This window comes from Poromitra crassiceps, assembly GCF_964638095.1.
Source record: "Poromitra crassiceps genome assembly, chromosome: 12".
Lineage (NCBI taxonomy): Eukaryota > Metazoa > Chordata > Actinopteri > Beryciformes > Melamphaidae > Poromitra > Poromitra crassiceps.
The window spans coordinates 24,400,553-24,420,972 of NC_139632.1; the positions used below are offsets into that span (position 1 = coordinate 24,400,553).

Consider the following 20,420-nt stretch of genomic DNA (forward strand, 5'->3'; position numbering starts at 1 on the left):
AGGTACAGTAGGCCTCGTCCTCGGTTATACTGTAGACTTCTCATAATCTTACAAGAATCACACATCTCTTCTCACCCACTGACTCAGCCATAGCAGATAAAAGCAGATCATTCTGCACTCTCATTATCTAGACTTGGGTGTGGTCTGTTTGACAAACTGGGAGGGATTTCCTTGTCACTAAAATAAAAAATAACAATAACCATCTCTGAGCACCTGTATCTACTTTTTAACAATAGGCAACACAGCTCTTGAGTTTAAAGTGATGGGATTAAAAAAAAACTATTAACCAAAACTGGTATAAAAACGATGTGTAGCTTGTATTGTTGAAGTAACTTTACTATAATTACACAGACAAAAACAATGTACAATAGCTGGATGGTTCAGGCTCACTTCATCTCATAACGATATCGTTGCACTCTGCAAATGAAGCGCCACATCACACAGCACGAAATGTTTCATCAAGTACAAAACGTGAAAAGAAGCAGGTCAATGGAAAACCAAAAGCACATTTACAGTGATTTACATCAATGCATTCCACCATTCTATTTACCTTTTGAAACCAAATAAATGTACATTGTAATTCACTGCATGAAACCCATCAACTTTGATGGAGGATTCATAGCAGTTTTACATGTAAAGGTAACCTGGCATTATGATATTCAATATGTTCTCATTATCAAATAAACATCTAAGGACACAACTTATCCTTTAAGAGCATCTTTTTTGTATATTCAGTCATTTCCACGTCACTTTTATAAGTTTTCTAAAAGTAGTAATTTTTCTTAAACCCACTAAGGTCTTTTATAATCTTTTAGACTGAGGATAACATATTCAAACCTAAAGTTGTGGCCAATACATTTTGCCATACTAGACGATCAAACCTGAACTTAAAGGGATACGCCAACTTTTTGGGAGTTTGCCATATCGCCCATACATAACCAAGATACACAATGCCTTTACCGGCACTCTCCGTACAGTATACAGTGAGCTACAGTCGTCCAGTTAGTATCGCCAATGAATTGGAGGAAATGGTACAACCGTTCAAAGTCACCAAAAACACACTTTTCTAACAGCGCCAAAAAGCTCTATGTACATGTTGTGACTCGGGTACTCACCACGTGATGAAATAATAATCCATAGTTACGTGAAACATCATTTTTGTAGTAATCCACACACCAAGAACTAAACAAAGATCAAGTTACTTCCTTGTTTGCCTGTACACAGCGCATGCGCTGTACGCCTGGGCAGCCATGTTTAGAAAGTAAGTTCCGGCTATCTACCTTAAAAAAAAAAATGCGTTTCTCAGCATTTTGGATTAATATTTCATCTCGTGGTGAGGACCCGAGTCACAACATGTACATAGAGCTTTTTGGCGCTGTTAGAAATGTGTTTTTGGTAACTTTGAACGGTTGTACCATTTCCTCCATACTAACTGGACGACTGTAGCTCATTGTATACTGCACGGAGTGACTGTAAAGGCATTGTGTATCTTGGTTATGTATGGGGGCGATAAGGCAAATGGGCGAAATTCCCCCCCAAAATTGGCATATCCCTTTAACATAAAAACAATGTAGGGTGTTCTGAGAAAAAGGGGAAGCAGAGAAATTGGACCTCTGACCCTTTTCTTTGTATGATAAATTCTATTTTAAGATGCGTATTTGGACAGCATTTGGACAGCTGTCACACATCCCTGTCTATCTCAGGTACACCAAGAAAATGAAGGCACAGATTGATGAAAAGAGCACAAGGGCGAGATAGAGATTAGTCTGCATACACACACAGTTTGCTAAAGGATTCCTTTTTGATCATTTTGATTTACCCCATACAGTAATGCTCTGATCCTTAATTTAAATACTTTATCGCTGACACGGCAACCTGGAGTGCCACATATCACAGGACTCAACATAATATGCCATTTCAAACACATTCTCTTGGAAAAAATGTGGGGGGAAAAGTTACTAAAAATGGTCTCTCGGGTCTTTATAACAAAAAACGAGGGGGGGAAGAAAAGTGAAGGGGCCAGGCAGTTGGCCAATCTAATACAACCTATGATTCTCCACGCTCAGTACAAGCGCTGTGTCTTGAATGAGAACCTAGTCCTGATGGGATTTTCTGCATGTGAGGTTTCGAACCCCTCCTGTCCACTTCTCTCTGTCCACTCTCAGGCAGATAGGGAGGGTGCGTGCGATTGTGCGCAGCAAATCATAGCACCAAATTCTGAGCAGCTCCTTCACCCCTTCGGAGGGGACAGCGGTGGCGTCGACAGAAGAGACGGTCCCACCTATGCCCGTTCTTTACGCTTCAGTTTGGAGGACTTCTTGACGGCACCGTTCTTGTTGAGCAGCTTCAGGACCTTCTCCTTGTGGTCGAGCACTTTCATCATGGTCTCTCTGGCCTCGGTCACGTGGTCCATCACCAGCTTACAGCGCTGCAGGTTACCCTGAGGACAAATGGTAATCAAAACCACTTAAGCTGTGCAAATTTGATTGATTGAAGTGGGAAAAAGAAAGAAAAATAAACATGTCGGTATAGACAACAATTGGGGAATGGTGAGCTCTTGAGATGTCTGAGCAACACTGAGCCTCTGGCCTAAACTAAACCTCAAAATAAGTCTATGGTCTATTAGGCTATAAGCAGTTCACACCTAATGTTTTGACCAGAGACTCAATGAGTGACAGTTGAGAATGATAACAAATGCATGTAATATTAGACTTGATAGGCCAAATAGAAAAACAACAAAAAACATGCCCTACAATGTGTTTTGGAAAGAAATTATGACTGCATTTGTAATTTCTACAATAGAATGAACACCAAAAGAAAAAATGCATCAAGAAAAAATGTTTGAAAGATAAGAATTTAAAATTAGCCAAGCTTAAAATAAAGCTGAGACAATGCTCCTCCCATATTTGGTTGCATAGCAGTAGAATGGACAGTGTATATGAGTAGCGGAAGGTTTGTTAGCACCCATTTACCCGGATTAAAACACGATTAAAAACACGATTTCAGACGGAAGCCCGTCTTTATTGTCACACGAACACACTACAACACATGCATGCGGCCACAACACACACTCATGCTGACGGTGACCGGTGAAATATGTCCTCTGCATTTGACCCATCCAGGCTTGTCCTTTCCTCCGGGGGGCAGGCCAGGAGCAGTGGTCGCTATTTCTTTCCAGCGCCCGGGGACCATCATTGGACCAATTTCAGATGTTGTCGTCACTGGTCGGATGACGATCTTCTGCATGTTTTTAGTCGGGGGTTATGTACGGATGTACCCCCTGGGGGGTACGGGGAGAACATGCAAACTCCACACAGAAAGGCCCTTTCGACGAGATAGCCTACCTGGGCAGTAGGCACTGAAGATATGGGGGGGTCACAACTCCAGCGCCCACAGCGTCCCAGGCGAGAATCGAACTCAGGACCTTTTAACTGTGAGGCGACAGCGCTACCGACTGTGCCACCGTACCCGGATATTCTGACTGCTACACATTCGAAAGTACTGTAGCCATTTAATTTATATAGACTCAGAAGAACATCACTACATGCAGTGATGATTTCAGATAATCCTTTGTTCATTTTCACATATCACCTTCAAAGGACAAAGCAGAGGATTTCTCTTTATGGTGATGAACCTGCAGCCAGGTAGTAAACTGACCTGGATAAGCTCGTTGATTCGGTGGAGGTCATCATCACCCCCTGCTCTCTTCTTTGGAATCAGGCCCTCTTGAAGGGTGGAGAGGCGGCTGTACACATCATGCTCCAAACTCGACTATGAAGAAAGCCACAGACACACCGTGTTCACGTTTGTCCCATCATTGAAAAATGGCTGGTGTTCAAGTATGGCTTCACCCCAGGTCCTCCAGGTGCAGTGAATACTTATGAATAAGCCTATTTCACAACCCACACCAATCAGCCATTTTGTGTCGAAAAGGCAGGAGGAAAAGCAGGTGCAAGCAAGACATTGACACAAGACCCGGGACTGGACCAGTAGCCTGTACTACGAAGCTAGTTTAATGCCTTATCCGAGTAAGTTTGAGTTTAAACCTGGTTTAGCCGTACTACAAAGCAAGTTAACTTTCAATCACCATGGCAACTGACGCTGCAAAGCTAACCTGGTCGCGACCAGGTTAGCTTCAGAGGATAAGATCAAAATCCATGACAGACCCATATAATCGGCTCTCTGGAGTCACTCACCGTTCATATAAGATCGCCATATGAAAAATAGATTGCAGTCAACTGAGAATATAACAAGAAAAACATTTGTGGCTCTGTAGGCTACATAATTAAATTAAGCCTACTTACCACTTTATGTCTTAACAGCTCAACGATGCGTGGAGAAATATGATCACTATTAATCACCGCGGCGCATATCATGAATGGACCCTCAAATGGAGTGAGGGTGATATTCTCCTACATGCCAGAAAAGCCTATACATATAATATAGATATGGGATAAATATGGATAGCCCCAATACTAAATATGCAGGCTATTCTTGCATCTTTCAGCTGGAACTGTGTCCTGTAGGCTGTATGCCAATATATGAGCAAAAATAGGCTAGTTTTTATCAATGATAATATGCCCGCATCGTCTCAATTCAGTTCAGCAGTTTTCTCTTTTATAGTAGGCTATTAGGCTTTATACTAGGCTATTTTATATATGAATTATTCGATCAGTGCAACCACACACATGAGTGATAGAGATCATTATTCATTGAGCATGCGTTTCTAAATCTATGGTCTAAATAGGCTTACAGATTGTGGAAATGTATAGACTGAGACTGCTGTATCAATGTATGCAGCTGTATCAGACAGAAATCGCTGATCAAAGTAGCCTAAATCAAATGACTGATGTGAATACAAGCTGCTGCTTTAGACAGCCCTTCAGCAGACTATCCAACGCGGATTTTCATTCTGACATTAAATCGCGGATACATTAAATATCCGCTAAAACTCTGATCATGCACTGCGCTTTCATGGAACGAGGAAATGGGTGTGGAAATGGGTGTGGGCGTGGATCAACTCAGCTGTTCATAATGTGATTGGCCAGCGCACCGCTTTCGCGTGGACGCGCGCCTGTGCACGAGCGAAAAACGTGCGCGTGCACAGGCAGATCCCAGGTCCACTTACCTAGTAAAAAACCAGCGTCGTAGTATCAGTTAACTAGATAGCTTTGATCCTGTTCAGTCAAACCAGATCAAAGGGACTTATCGCGGATCTGTTAAACTAGTTTCGTAGTACAGGGCTCTGCTCAGCTGTCCCTGCAGCGGACGAACAGCAAACGGGACCTTCTTTGCACCTGTGTTTTACTTCCTGCCTTTTAGACACAATGGATGATTTGGGTGGGATGTGAAATACCGTAGGCTAATGAGGGGACTGAAGTGTCCGGTAACTGAAAAATAGACATTATTCCTAACAAAAAATACAAAAAGACAAAACTTGTTTTCCCTAGCAAATGATGCTATTTATGTTGACATGTGAGCAAGGAACATTAATGAACATATTTCAGATAAATTGTGGAAAATTCTGCAATATTCCAATTGCAGAAGTCATATGGGCCTAGAATGGGCCAGATATGATATGTATGTGTGTGTCTGCAGGCCATGGCCAGAACTCACCAGCTGCCTGAGCTGTGCGGCACACAGGTGGATTTTCCAGCCTTGTGCTCTACATGCCACTCCTCTCTGATTGGCCATATCCTGTAAGGAGCCCTTCTTCTCCTCTGAGAGAAGCAACAAATTGTTATCAGGAAGGAAAAACTTGGCTTTAAAAAGTCATTGTGTGCACAGGTTCATACAGACAGGCATTTGTGTCTGCACAGAGAGATACTGACCTTTGACACGGATGTCGCTGTACCTCTGGAAGTGATGGTAGGCAGCCTTCCATGGGTTACGGTAGTGACGCAAAAGGGTAACAGGTGGCCGTGGCCTGACTGGCACATAACGCACTCCTTCCTCATCTGAAATTCAAAACAAACCACACGGTGAACAAGAGATAACTGGCTCATCAAATACCTGTTAAGTAAGTCACAGTCACTGTCATCACAGTGTTTCCCCTACCATTCTACAGGCCTGGCAGGCCCACCAGGCCAACGACGCCCCCGCCAGGCCAGAAGAGGAAATGCAAAGAAAATATGAAAAAAAAAAAATCCCCCCTGCTCTCCCCAAAATTTCAATAAACCTTTATGGCATATTATTACAATACAACAATACTGGTGTTGACAGTAATAGAAGATGGCAAATCATTAAAAACAATAAGCATTTTGCTTTTAGGAGCATATTGCCAGCGTGCGGCGCTGTTCCAAAGCGTGTCAACGTGTGTCGTTGCCTGGGAAACGCACATCCCATAATACAACTGTTCGCATCGCATCCCATAATAGCATGATGATACTTGGGATGCCATTGTGAACATAGATGCGAACAGGTTTGCTAAAAGTTTAGCGTTGCCAGTGAGGGCCCCCACCGTTGCGGTCGGGGTACGTTTCGAAATCCCTCCAGGACTGAAAGATTTTCTAGGGGAAACACTGCATCATCATTGTGAATGGCTGATGAAATACACCTTAAAGTCCCTGGAAGTTCGCTGGAGCCCAATAGCAAATGCTGAATGCCACAGCGCATGCGCTAGTATCGTCTCAGCCTGGGGGCGGCATTTTTTAAACTCAGCTTTGACAGAGAACTGAGAGCTTCTTTATGATTGATGAATTTTTATGACGTGATCAAATTTGAACATTATGAGCCCTAAGTACCGCCCACTTCAACTCCAACCTCAGCAAACCATAAAAACAGCAAAATGGCAATATTTAGGATCTGTCTACAACTTTTTGATGCTTACAATTAGGTACATAAGACCTTAAATTACATAGTTCGAAGGTTTTGGTGCATTTTGCTTGCCAGAGACTTCAAGTAAGATCCTCATTGTGAATGGCAAGGGGTGGAATTACACACCAACATATTCCCTTGGAGGAGACTCCCTCCTCTCAGCCCTGCCAGTGATGGGCCTGCCGATGGCCCTCTCCTCATCTGTGCTGTTGGTCTCCACCATCTCGCTCTCCTCTGTAGAAATAACATGCTGCTGCTTGCGGGGCTTCTTCCTGGGAGAGGCTCCAGGGATCAGATCTCCTGAGGGGGTGTTCAGGGCGGAGGTATGAGTGGTGAGGGCTGGGGCTGACGACAAGCTCACATTGGGATCTGAGGGTGAGGGATACACACGTCAAACACAACATGTCTATTTCAGTTTGCATAATGAAATCCTCCCCAGGTTGCATCACTGATTACATGTGGAAGGAAGACTTGCTGCTTACCTGGCTGGGACGTATCCATGGGCTCCACCTCCTGCTTGATCTTCACATCTGGACAGGCAGAGCTGGCAGCACATGCTGCAGTGCTGCTGGCTGCAGGCTGGGTGGGAGAGGCCACAGTGTTGGCCATTGAGGCAGGAACAGGGGGAGTGACAGCCATGGCTGCCGGCAAGGCAGACAGCACAGTGGAGGGCTGGGAGGGGGGGACAGGCCCAGGGGGGCCTAACATGGTGGGGATGGCCTGGGCGAGGTGGGCGTTGGAGGACACGGCCTGCTGCTCCCCTCCCTGAGAGGGCAATGCCTCTACTGTAGCCATGACAGGAGGGGCCATAGCCATGTGCACCTCGGCTTTGGGTTTCACACTGAGAGAGATCAACAAGGTCCTGTCACAGACTCATATCAAAACTATTATCTTATGATATCCAATGGATGCAATTGATGTGACAGCTCACCCTGCAGGTCTGGGAGATCCCGCTCCTCGAACACCACTCTCCAGTCTGCCACTGTTGGGTTCATTGGGCTGTGCAGGGATCAGATTCTTACGGACACAACTAAAACACACAAAGGCAGGCAGGTTATTTTGCTCTAAGGAAACGCCCATCCAATTTATTTATTTATATATATATATATATATATATATATATATATATATATATATATATATATATATATATATATAAATAAATAAATAAGTGTACTTGATAGTGCCAGCCAGCTATCATCAATCAAGCTACAATAAAAGGCTCAAGTGGGATACTCACCCCTCATTAGTGGGTTTCTTGCGGAGGATGCTAGGTCTGGGGGAGGAGACCAGGGTGGGAGCTCCTCCCATTCCTCCCTGGGCATGTGCCTGCACCATGGTGGCTACCGGCTGGGTGGTGCCGTATGTGCTGCTGATGGGACTAGCTACAAAGCCGTCAGCCAAAACAACGCCTGCATGGAACAAAACTCACATGAATAAGTCACAACCGAGGATAAAAAGTGATCAACACTAGAGCATTCTCATTAACGCTGTCCTCACTGAGCTGGTATCTAGTTTGCATTTACCAGGTTTTGTTTCCGAGTGTGGCTGCTGCTGTTGCTGCTGAGTGACTATTGGTGCCTGCTGTATTCCTTGTGTGGTGATTGATGCAGAAGTGTGCAGACCCTGCACTCCTATCGGTGCAGGCTGAATGCCCTGTGCAGCAATTGGTGCTGGCTGGATCCCTTGGGTGCTGATTTGTGCAGACTGCAGACCAATCCGGTCCACAGCCATCAGCTGCATGGGGTTTAGGTGGACAGTGGTGGCCACTCCTACTCCAGTTTGGGTGGGCAACGCTGAACTTGGAGCTTGAGGAGTAACTTATCAAAAAATGAAGATACAGTCAGTGGCGAATGTAGTGTAATGTCGAAATACCATATGAAATGTAGGCTGAGAATGTCCCAGAATTAACGCAGTCTGCACTTTAATCTCCTACTCTTTGTTAGGGATGTCACGAGAACCGATACTTTGGTACCAAGTCGATGGCTCGATGCCAATATAAAAAAAATCTGATGGTACTGACTTTTCTACAATACCCAAGGTACCGTAGATACCAAGGATGCAAACAGGGTCGCATCTTTTGGGCTGGAAAATGCTGTTATCTGGGAACCCTGCTACCAACACGGGAGAACAGCATCATGGGGAATGGCGACAAAACTCTGTCAACAAGTGGAGCAGCCGCAGCAACAGGTCCGCCTCAACTCAAAACAAAAATAGTAAAAGTCGGGTATGGGGGTACTTTGCGTTCGAGGCGAATCAGCAGGGATTAATAAAAGATGCCGTGTGACGCAGCTTCCAGACGAAAGGAGGAGACATTTCCAACTTCAAAGAACCTCAAAGAGACATCCTGGCGTATACAAAGAATTCTAGGTGAGTGAGTTTCAAATCATAACGTTAACGTAAATTGACAACTTGTTAACACGTGCTATCCTTGTTATCGATAACTTTACTATGAGCCCGCAGTCTTGTGCGACTGTGACGTTAATGTTACACCAATTAAACGCAGACGTCTGCCCAGCTAACGTTACTTTGCTGGGCAGCTCATTCACTGAATGACCTATAACGTTAATGTTACAAAACGTTATTTTTTTTTGAGTAGGCTGACATTGCTGTGGCCAATGTTATGACTGTACCTGCTAAACGCTATAGGCTGCCATGTAACCATAGCTCGTCTCTCCTTTTAAGCTCTCCTAGTAGTTGTAGTAGGCTATACCATCCTGACCATTCAGTGTGTCATCTTGTCATCAAAATATAACGTCAGATTTAACTCTGTGTGTGTACATTGTGTGTGCAGCCGTTGCCGTTTTCATACAGTAATAAACTATACCTAATAACTCAAATCTCAATTTCCCTCTCATAGTATCAGCCAAAGGAGGATTTCGACCAGGAGAGGCAGGAGCAAAGTCAGCAGCAGCAAACACACAGCCAACCATAACAGAAGCTTTTCAGATGCACAGAAAATATGCTACACACCACTTTTTCAAATGTTTATAATAAAAGGAGTGTATGTTGAATTACATGGGATTCATTGTTTTAATTTTGTTTTTACCGTGATATCGAAATGGTTATCGAGAATCGTGGAATTTCACTGGTATTTTTTATCGACTACTGAATTTCTGGTATCGTGACATCCCTACTCTGTGTTATTTGCATTCAGTGTAATATGTAGTTAACCAAAAATGCCAAATAAGTCAATGTCCACATACTTGAATAACTCCCTATATACTATACTACTCACTACAATAGTTAGCTGTTGCTCCCCATAAAGTAGATAAACTTAAAATATACATAATTTCGGCAACGTCAAAACAAAACAAACAAACGGGCTTACCAGGATACTGGCGGATGGTGGATACGGAGCTGGTGATGGGGGTGTAGGTGTGTGTCAAAGGGTATGGAGACGAGGAGTAGGTGGGCAGGAAATATTGGAACTGCACTGGGACAGGTGGCCTTGAAAAGAAAACATGCGGGAATAAACCAAGAATCATTATTACCATTTAAACAAAGTAGCTGTACTTATTTTCTAAGTAATTTTGACTACCTCAGTAACAATGATGCCTATAGCTGCACAAACAATGTCTAAAATGATGGTCGCTGCAGTAACCTTGCACTCATCACAATGGATTTTGTAATGATTTATTCTCCGGGTGATTGAATAGACTGGTGATATTAACAGCGGCTCTAGTGTTAAGTTTGCACACAGCATCTGTGTTTGTTTGACTTTGCCTAGTTTGTCACCAAAATGCTTTGAAATAACTGACAATCTGTTTGGCTACTAAATCTATGTTGTGTTTCTACTTAGAGGACAGTTGACCTCTCTAACAGTAGACAAATGAAAAATGAAATGGCAGCTATCCACTCCGCTTCAGCTATTCACTACTTCAAATTCAAGTGATCGTTTCACCTGCCGGCAACATGTGCAACTCAGCTATCACAGCTTTTCCTGTGCATGCTTGACTTGTGTGAAATGACAGATGTAAATAGAGAAAAACACGCTGTATGCTGCGCTCTTGACAGCTGTGGCTAGTGAGTCACAGTGTGTTTACTGTATACAGTAGCAGAGGAATCTCAATTGTAGCACTTGGTTTGATAATACAGTGGCAGCACCATTCCAAACACGCTTGTTGTGAATTTGCGCCCTACAACTCAGAATCAGCACCAGGCATCTGTGCTCACCTGTTGTCACTCCTTGCTTCCATGGTGACGGGGTTAGGAGACGAGCGGTGGCCTGAGATGGGGATGAGGTTGGCCCTCTCTCCTGGGTAGTCAGGCTGGACACGGGGAGAGGTGTGTGCAATGGGCTGAGGAACCACTTTAGCTGTGAACAACACCACAGGTGCAGAGCTGTGAGAACATTGACACCTGATAGAAAATACTGTGCCATGAACCAACAGTGTTCAAGTGAGAATAATGGGCCTGTGTGTAAAGGGTGAACTTACCAACAGGGATGGCAGAGGTGGTCACTGCTGTAGCATGAGAGGAGTGTGAGGCCATTGTCATGGTGACAATAGTGTTACTGGTCATTTGGGTATGTGGCACAGTGCCTAAACATGAATGAGAAAGAAAAAGATGAATAGCTAGCACGTTTTATCAGCAACAACGATCGCCTTTCAAATGTACTGTATATATTATCTTTTGTTCCTTTACCTGAGAGTACTAACAACCAATAGAAACATGATATGTGCTAGATGCTTCATAATTCATTTTTTTCCGGCTAGGGGCGGCTGTAGCTCTAGCTCAGGAGGTAGAGCGGCTCGTCCACTAATCACTTGGATAAAAGAGGTCAGTGGTTCGATGCCTGCCTCCTCCAGTCTGCATGTTGAAGTGTGCTTGGGCAAGATATACAAAATGCTCCTGATGGCTGTGCTAGCCCCCTGCATGGTAGCTTGCCACCATCGGTGTATAAATGAAAAAAATAAAAATAAAAACTATGACTTGTGTACTGTAAAACACCTCTTTCACACTGCTATCACAGGACTTCTGCACTGTAAAACACCTCTTTCACACTGCTATCACATGACTTCTGCACTGTAAAACACCTCTTTCACACTACTATCACAGGACTTGTGTACTGTAAAAAATGTCTTTCACACCGCTATCACAGGACTTGTGTACTGTAAAACACCTTTTTCACACTGCTATCACAGGACTTGTGTACTGTAAAAAATATCTTTCACACTGCTATCACAGGACTTGTGTACTGTAAAAAAAACTCTTTCACACTGCTATCACAGGACTTGTGTACTGTAAAAAAACTCTTTCACACTACTATCACAGGACTTGTGTACTGTAAAAAATGTCTTTCACACTGCTATCACAGGACTTGTGTACTGTAAAAAAAACTCTTTCAAACTGCTATCACAGGACTTGTGTACTGTAAAACACCTCTTTCACACTACTATCACAGGACTTGTGTACTGTAAAAAAAATTCTTTCACACTGCTATCACAGGACTTGTGTACTGTAAAAAAACTATTTCAAACTGCTATCACAGGACTTGTGTACTGTAAAACACCTATTTCACGCTACTATCACAGGACTTGTGTACTGTAAAACACCTCTTTCACACTGCTATCACAGGACTTGTGTACTGTAAAAAAAACTCTTTCAAACTGCTATCACAGGACTTGTGTACTGTAAAACACCTCTTTCACACTACTATCACAGGACTTCTGTATTGTAAAAAAATGTTCACACTGCTATCACAGGACTTGTGTACTGTAAAAAAAAACTTTCACACTGCTATCACAGGACTTGTGTACTGTAAAAAAAACTTTCACACTGCTATCACAGGACTTGTGTACTGTAAAACACCTCTTTCACACTACTATCACAGGACTTGTGTACTGTAAAAAATGTCTTTCACACTGCTATCACAGGACTTGTGTACTGTAAAAAATGTCTTTCACACTGCTATCACAGGACTTGTGTACTGTAAAAGACCTCTTTCACACTGCTATCACAGGACTTCTGTACTGTAAAAACAACTCTTTCACACTGCTATCACAGGACTTGTGTACTGTAAAAAAAAAACTCTTTCACACTGCTATCACAGGACTTCTGTCACTGACTGTGTATTTGGATATTCATACATGGAAAGGCCATACCTATTGTGGTGGTTGATGGCACAGTGTTGGTGGCAACAATCGGTGCCACAGTTGCTGCAGCTACTGGTGTCACCGTGCTGAAGATGGATTTCTGTGCGGGGGGAGAACAATTGCTTTCAAAGTATTTCAGCACTGATATAAAAGACCTATTTCATAGACCTCCAGAGATGAGGCAGTGTGTCTACGAGCTCCAACCTGTGTCATGGTGTGTGGAGGCTGGGGCTTTGGAGCTCCAATTGCAGGGTGGGAGGGCAGTGTAATACGTGTGGCGGTGTCACGGCTCGTCTGAGGCCTCTGAATACTGATGGTTGCTGCAGGGGGGTGAATGGTCAGCCCCGGACGCCTGGAAGAGTCAAAAACATGACAATTATCACTCCCTTCAGTAAGCACAGTCACAGCTGGTTCAAGACTGGAGGAAATGGGAAAGAAAAACACCAGATACATTTTTAGGGATGTGATCTAGATAAGACAACAAACATGGAGTTATCAAGAATTGAAGCAGCAAAATGGTAATATTCAATAGAGATAAAGAACAATAGAAATTCCATTCCATCTCATACCTATGCTTTAAGAGTAATTTGTGGTTCTCTGGTTTATAGCTTTTATAGGTTTTATAGCTTCATAGTATAAAAAAGTGATTTAACAGTGCTATAATGCAACTATGGGGTTGGCTTTCCATTTATGGAGTTAAGAGAAAGGGACACAAAGGCAGCTTTTTAGTACCGTAAATTCCGGACTATAAGACGCACCGGTCTATAAGCCGCACCTTCAAAGGTGACTATTTTTTTCTTCTATAAGCCGCACCGGTCTATAAGCCGCGGGTGTTTTGATGTTTAATTACCATATGTAAGGCTTCGTGCACAGAGGGGATTGTCGGGAAAGAGATGGCTGTTTGGGGAAGCTCCCATTTATTAACATTTCAACAAAACAAAAGTCAGGTCACTAATCCCCAGACAAAATCACACATTGTGGTATTTTTTGTTTTTTTTACAGTGCACACAGTGTCCGCGGTGTGGTGAAAAGAGGGCAAGAGAGGAAATTAAAACAGAAGTGGATTTATAGTTAGAAAGAGTGCTAAAGAAGAGAGAATTCCGTTTTTTATTTTTTTATTTTAGTTACTCACAGTACTATTGACCAGTCCAACTCAAAAGATATTCGGCAGTTTCACTTTGAGCTCTTGTTCCGCCGCTGGGCACACAGTGTCCGCGGTGTGGTGAAAAGAGGGCAAGAGAGGAAATTAAAACAGAAGTGGATTTATAGTTAGAAAGAGTGCTAAAGATAGTCCGGTCTGGTTATGACGAGTCTCGCTGGGTACAGTACGCCAAAGCGATATCCATTGACTCGATGATGCTGTTGTATGTTGCGCGTTTCTGTTGCACCAACGCGGAGAGGTCCTGCCGGACGAAAAAGCGCGTACCCTCCCAGGTGAGGGGCTTCTTCCCCGCAGCCTGGAGGATGAGTTGACGGTCGGGCCAGCGGAGTAGGCAGATGAAGATGGCCCTCGGTGGCAGGCCGGGGTCTGGACGTGGCCGAGGCGCCCGGTGTGCCCTGTCCACCTCTGGTGGTTTCTCGCCTTCCTTCAGGTCCAGGATGTAACACAGGATTTTGCCACAAAAGCGTCCATGTCACCAATCTCAGCTCCTCTTTTACATTGATCAGGCGAATGTTATTTCTTTTACTCCTGCTGATTAAGTCATCAACCTGCGTGTGCAGGGTTTCGATTTTGCATTTTATCCATTTTCGGACTCACTGTGTTGTTTTTGTCCTCCAGTGCGCGGATGCGCTTTTCCGCATTATAAACTCTGTTCACGGTTGCCTTAGTTTCTTTAGTGAGTGAGTGGATGGACTTCTGCACGTTTTCAAACTTGTTTTCAAGCTGCTCAAAACCTCTGAGCGATGTCGGACTTAATCGATAGTGTTTCACGGAGTAAAAGTTTAGCCCAAGCGTGTATCTCCAGCCTCCAGCAGGTGAGTCATTTCCTCATTCATGGCGTGATTGCTTCGTCTTTTTCTTTCTGCTTACCTGTGTTGTGTTATGTTATGTTATGTTATGTTGTTAAAAGAGGGCAAGAGAGGAAATTAAAACAGAAGTGGATTTATAGTTAGAAAGAGTGCTAAAAAAGAGAGATTTTTTTTTTTTTTTGGAAAAAATCCATAGATAAGACGCACCGTTATATAAGCCGCAGGGGGCAAAAAAGGCCAAAAAACGGGAAAAAAGCCGCGGCTTATAGTCCGGAATTTACGGTAGTTTTATTTCTTTAGGTCTTTATGACAGAATTCGATAGCGACTGACTTATTATCAGTCCTAGCACTTACCCATGCATCATCTCTGCCGAGTGTGTGACTGTTGGACTGATAACTGGGGACTGGGTTCTAGTTGCTGAAATAGGGGCAACCACGGTCGGGAGCACGGCTGTAGACGTGGTAACAGCAGGGCGAGACTGCAGATAGAAGGTGAGAACACTGTTACAAAGGATGTCTCTAAATGTCCTTCACAATAATTAGGTTGCGTCAAATGAAAAGACATTGGGGCACCTGGATAGTCTGGTGGATGATATGCTGCACTGTGGGCTGGCCCGGGCCTGCACCCACTCCAGAGGCCGGCCTCAGGACAGTCTTGGAGCTTGACATCACAGCTGCAGCAGCAGCACCTACAGGACAAATAACACATTAATCAGGCAACATACACTGTAAAATGTTTAAAAAGGCTAATGGATTACAGTTTGAAGGACAATCCTTCTTATTAATAGTAATTGTTGCCGTACTTCTTACACCATACTTATCTTAACCATACGTACCTCGGGGTAAATGGGAAGTGAATGTCTGAGGAGGCACGGCTGGGCTCCCGATCTGCAGTGCAGGGGCACTACTCCTAATGATCTGGATGTTAGCTGGCATTAGGTGGTGTATGTTACTGGAGTGACCCTGAAACACAATGACAGCCCAGAACGTCAGTAGTCAGCAAAAAAAGAGATATTAACATGCACTAACAGTCAATGCAGAGTGCATTTACCTGCTGACCACTGATGGTTGCCACAGGAATGGACGGGGTTGGAGCGATACTGCTCTCTAAGGTGACAGTAATGTGACCGGGCACCTTTGAGGGTATGGGGATATGGCCCTGGTTGGAAGCTGGTGCTGGAGCAATAAGACGACTTGGCATTGGTGACTTCAAGACAGCCTTAAAAAAAAAAGAGCACAAAACAACAAATAAACTGTCTGTTTATAACGCTCCCAATGAAGGGTGTGGAGAACAGCAACAAGGTCCCAAATACTACAGTACTAAATAGTAGAAAGGAGCACTATTTATTCAAACTAGGTGCCGAAATGAAAGTGCGTCATTGGCAATGGAAACAGTAAAGATGATGATACAATACATGCACACAGTCACTTTAAGCCAGCGCTTCCCAACCTTTTCCCACTCATGGCCCATTTGAAAATCTAAAAAAATGTTGGCGGCCCACATCCGACGGTAAACATTACGGAGGCCAAATAATGTGTTCTCAGAGCTTTTTATATTAACAATAAAAAGAGCTGTCCATCAGCACCACACATAAATAAGAAACTAAAAGTGAGGGGCTGTCTGCAATAGGCTAATTGACAAATTGATTACAAATTAAATCACGGTATCATTCAAAAATGGAGAAATACATTCTCATACATCATAATAATAATTAAAATTTTCACGAAGATCGTAATGTTTTGCAAATGATTTGGCAGCCCACTTAGTTAAATTGTGCTCAACAAGGACAGCTGAGACTAAATAATGCAGAAGCTACAGGCTACATTTATATTAGAAATGTATGTTGAAGTGATGATGACGCTAACATCGATGAAGAATTCTATATGAAACTTCACTTTATTTGTAATTGCGGAATGTGGATTGATCCAGCGTGTTGTGTTTTCATCCTGTCAGCAGGGATATATTTCCTGTTCATTATTTGTCTGATCAGGTGGTTCTTCTTTTTTTTAAATAAAACATATCTACTACACCTGTACACCATATTGTGATACTGTCATTACCCTGTGTGCAGTCTTTGAGCTGGCCTATTTTTAATAGCGTAGGGATCATCTTTTCAACAGCCTGTGTGATCAAAGTGTCTGATTTATTTTATTTTGTTAAAAATAATTTTATGTTTTTAAGTTGCTTATAAATCCTCAATTAGCCGCATTACTTTTTTGCGAATGACATTTTATTTATAGGAATATAAACAAACATAAAACAAGTGGTAAGGGATAATATATAAATTAGTTGCATTACTAATAAAATTGTATTTGTGATCCTGTTATGGAGAAATAAAGTAACTTCTTTGTCTGACGTCTAAGTTGTTCAAGATAAAGCATAAAAGTTTTGTTTGCACAACAGTGGCCAACTTGTTTATGATTATTTGCTAATTTTACAGGTAGTGTATCCCCAGCAGTAAAAATGGATCCCACCAATTCTGAAATATAAAATTTTGAAGTATAACCACACACTGTCTTCCCTCAGATTATATCATATAATTGATATAATCTTTTAATTTATGAGGTTTATTCCTTCAAATAAAACTGCATTATAAGCAGTGGATTTCTACTGATTTAAATGTCTATATGACTCATGAGTGCAAGTTGTTGTTAAAAGGTGATCTCTCTCTAGCGCCTTCTATTTTTCTTCCCCCTTAAGCTAAACTCATGATGGCTGCATCCAGCTCTGACGTGCCTGGGGTCATCAGGCGGGCCAAAGTCAAGTCTCAAGCCCTTTCACATTACAGGACAATCAGCGCCGACTGTCGGCCCCCACAAACACACACTAAGGCAATTATTTTTGAGTGGATACATTCTACCTCACGTGATGATTTACTTCTTTTTGCATTAGAGGTGGTTCACAAGCTCCATTTTCTCTATGTGTCTCTTTTTCTATCATTTATATGAAATGGCTCTAGAAGTTTCAACAGTGAGAGATGCAACAGAAGTATTCCTCACCTTCATCTGGCCCTCTGTGAGGGCTGCAGGCTGGCCTTGAGGGAGGTGGACAGAAGGAGCAGGAACAGTCACAGAGGTGCCAGGCTGGATGGGCACCGTCTGGGGAGAGGCTTGTGGCTGACCATGTGTCTGGACTTGTGGGTACGGTCTGACCACCACAGTCTCTTGCTTGTCATCTCTGAATGCCAAGGTTCCTCCACCTCCACTAGGTGGATGATCCTGCGGCCCGTGGTCAGCATCACGACTGCTGTCCATATCTCCACCAGCTAATGGAAAAAATGACCTGATAAGTCTGTGTTCTGCGTTTTGGGGGGGAACAAAACATTAAAATGTAAAGTTATATTTCTCACCAAATGTGAAATGTGCTATGATTCAACATGTCAATGGAAATACCTGGTTGATTTGATGGCTGATTCACAGGAACCAAGTTTCCTCCAGCAGGGATCTGGGGTGCTCCCCCACTGGAAACAGGCAGCACATGCCTTGGGAATTGCTGGGAGCTCATTATAACAATTTAGGACCTAAAATGAATGCAAAGTAGTAAGATAACGCTAACACCAGATTTATTGAAGCTGACATTACTTGATCAAAATGTTATGGCAGTAGATCAACTATTGATAACACAGAAAAGGCCATGACACTAAAACCTTGGAAGTTGATCACTCTTATACCACTTTCACAACACCGGACCAAGGTTGGTCCAGGGCTTCACCCATGTTCAACCCTCTTTTGTGAATACATTGCACACCAAAACAGTCATCACGGGTTAATCCCTGGTCAAGTGGTCATAACAATTCAGTGTAATTTACACTTAAATAAACCTGGTCTAACCCTGGGTAGCCAACCCGGGTTAACCCTTTCATATCTAAAATCAATCAACCTGGGAATAACCCTGGTGTAAACGGGATATTAACGAGCCAGAACGACATAATGTTAGTTTAAACTATATTTGGCATAGGGGGTGTTGCGGAGTATTACAGTTGCCAGCTAACGCTAGCTAAGGTCGGAGCAAGGGATGGGTAACGTTACGTGACGTTAGCTAGCCGGTGTTAATAAACTGGATTTAACTAAAATGAAATGCAATTCGCCTAACTAACAGGAAAAAAGAGATATGCACACGGGCGCAATATTTTGTGAACAGCAATTAACATATCAAGACAACTGCTCGATAGTAACCTAACGTTAAGTGTACCGTAGTTTATCAAATGTGAAGTTAATGTATAAGTATCGCAAAGTATTCCCGGCTGCCTTAACGTTACTCCAACTCGATCGACTAGGATATTGGCTTGTTCAGATAAAGTGCACGGTAGACAATGATATTTGGCTCGATAAGTGAAATGAGCTAGCTCGTTAGCAAGCTATCTCTTAGCAAGCTAACATAGCAATCGCTAACGCTGGTGCTTTTTCATCCACACATTCTGAACTTTCTAACGACTTCGGTTGCGGACACTTAACAAGACTAAATAAACGAATATATGTGTGTAAGTGTGCAGGTGTTACGGTATCGCAGACTTACTAAGCAATGGTCGTTTTGTTATTAGAATTTTTCCATTCGCCTTTTCTTTTTCCCAACAACATGAAGCCGGAACAACGCTCAGGAAGGAACGGACCTCCCTGTTTCATTCAACTAATCAGAGAAGAGGCTCACAGATTCCTGACCAATCGCACCACATTAAATGTTTTGACCAACCGGGACCGAGGACAGGAGAGAGCGAGAGTCCAACGCGGGGCGGATACATAAAACATTCTGCCACACAGATTACTAGATACATTCGATTTTTTATCCCCCTGTCGACGGCACGCAGATGTAGTCCATTTGTTCGATTTACGAAAATAACTTCGCGCCATTCAGCTCTCGTGCTTTTCGTTGTCGCATCCGCATACGCGACGCAAATAAGTAAATAGGGAAGAACCGCCTGCTGCTTGAAGTCCATGGGTCCATCCTAGATTGGATCGGCCGGAGGGACATTGGGGAGTGATGATTGGTTAAGAGTCAATAAGCTCGGTTAGGTCCCTTCCCTCCCCAGTCGATGCGCCGATCCATTCGATTCTAGCATCAACCCTGCTGCTTACAAATTGATTATCTTTCTGCACCCTGCAAGACTACTCCAGTGTCCATCCACATACACACATAGCAAGCAGCAGCGACGTGTAATTTGGACAACTTCAAGGGGGCTTACCTTGAAGCTACTAGGTACGCCCACTTCCAGATACGCCTCTGTTTTGCAACAAGTAGCCCTGACTGCAGTACGCAGATCGGGGAGTGGCTCAACCTCAACGTTTGACTCATTTGCATTAGTCTGGGCACCTTCCACCCCGCTTTTTGTCATGGGGGCGTAAACCCCGGACCCAGAATTAACACCGGATGGCAATGCGCCTAACAACGTCTTTGTTGCCGTTAGCTTGACGCGGTGATGTTACCTAAACTAGAGTCTGATCAAAACAAAGCTAGCGTTACATAAAACAAAACGTTTATGCAATATGGCATCTCCGCCACCACCGCCTGACACACCGGTCAAAACGGTGAAAGAGGAT

At 43.3% G+C, this 20,420-nt stretch overlaps 1 protein-coding gene across 2 annotated transcripts; it reads right to left on the reverse strand.

Annotated features, from left to right (window-relative positions):
- Window positions 1-324: 324 nt before the first annotated feature.
- sap130a (Sin3A-associated protein a) lies at window positions 325-19,468 on the reverse strand. Of its 2 annotated transcripts, XM_083647891.1 has the most exons (21): window positions 19,402-19,468; window positions 18,279-18,406; window positions 17,886-18,184; window positions 15,937-16,104; window positions 15,722-15,848; window positions 15,459-15,574; window positions 15,240-15,364; window positions 13,119-13,266; window positions 12,924-13,014; window positions 11,256-11,360; window positions 10,993-11,134; window positions 10,148-10,266; window positions 8,343-8,636; window positions 8,057-8,228; window positions 7,748-7,846; window positions 7,299-7,657; window positions 6,943-7,185; window positions 5,832-5,957; window positions 5,617-5,720; window positions 3,658-3,771; window positions 325-2,440 (listed from the first exon to the last, which is right to left on the reverse strand). In XM_083647891.1, the coding sequence occupies exons 2-21, from the start codon at window positions 18,388-18,390 to the stop codon at window positions 2,282-2,284; spliced, it is 3,222 nt and encodes a 1,073-aa protein (XP_083504017.1). In that variant the 5' UTR covers window positions 18,391-18,406; window positions 19,402-19,468; the 3' UTR covers window positions 325-2,281. The 2 variants fall into 2 exon arrangements, with proteins under 2 accessions (XP_083504017.1, XP_083504018.1); XM_083647892.1 differs by lacking the exon at window positions 8,343-8,636.
- Window positions 19,469-20,420: the final 952 nt, after the last annotated feature.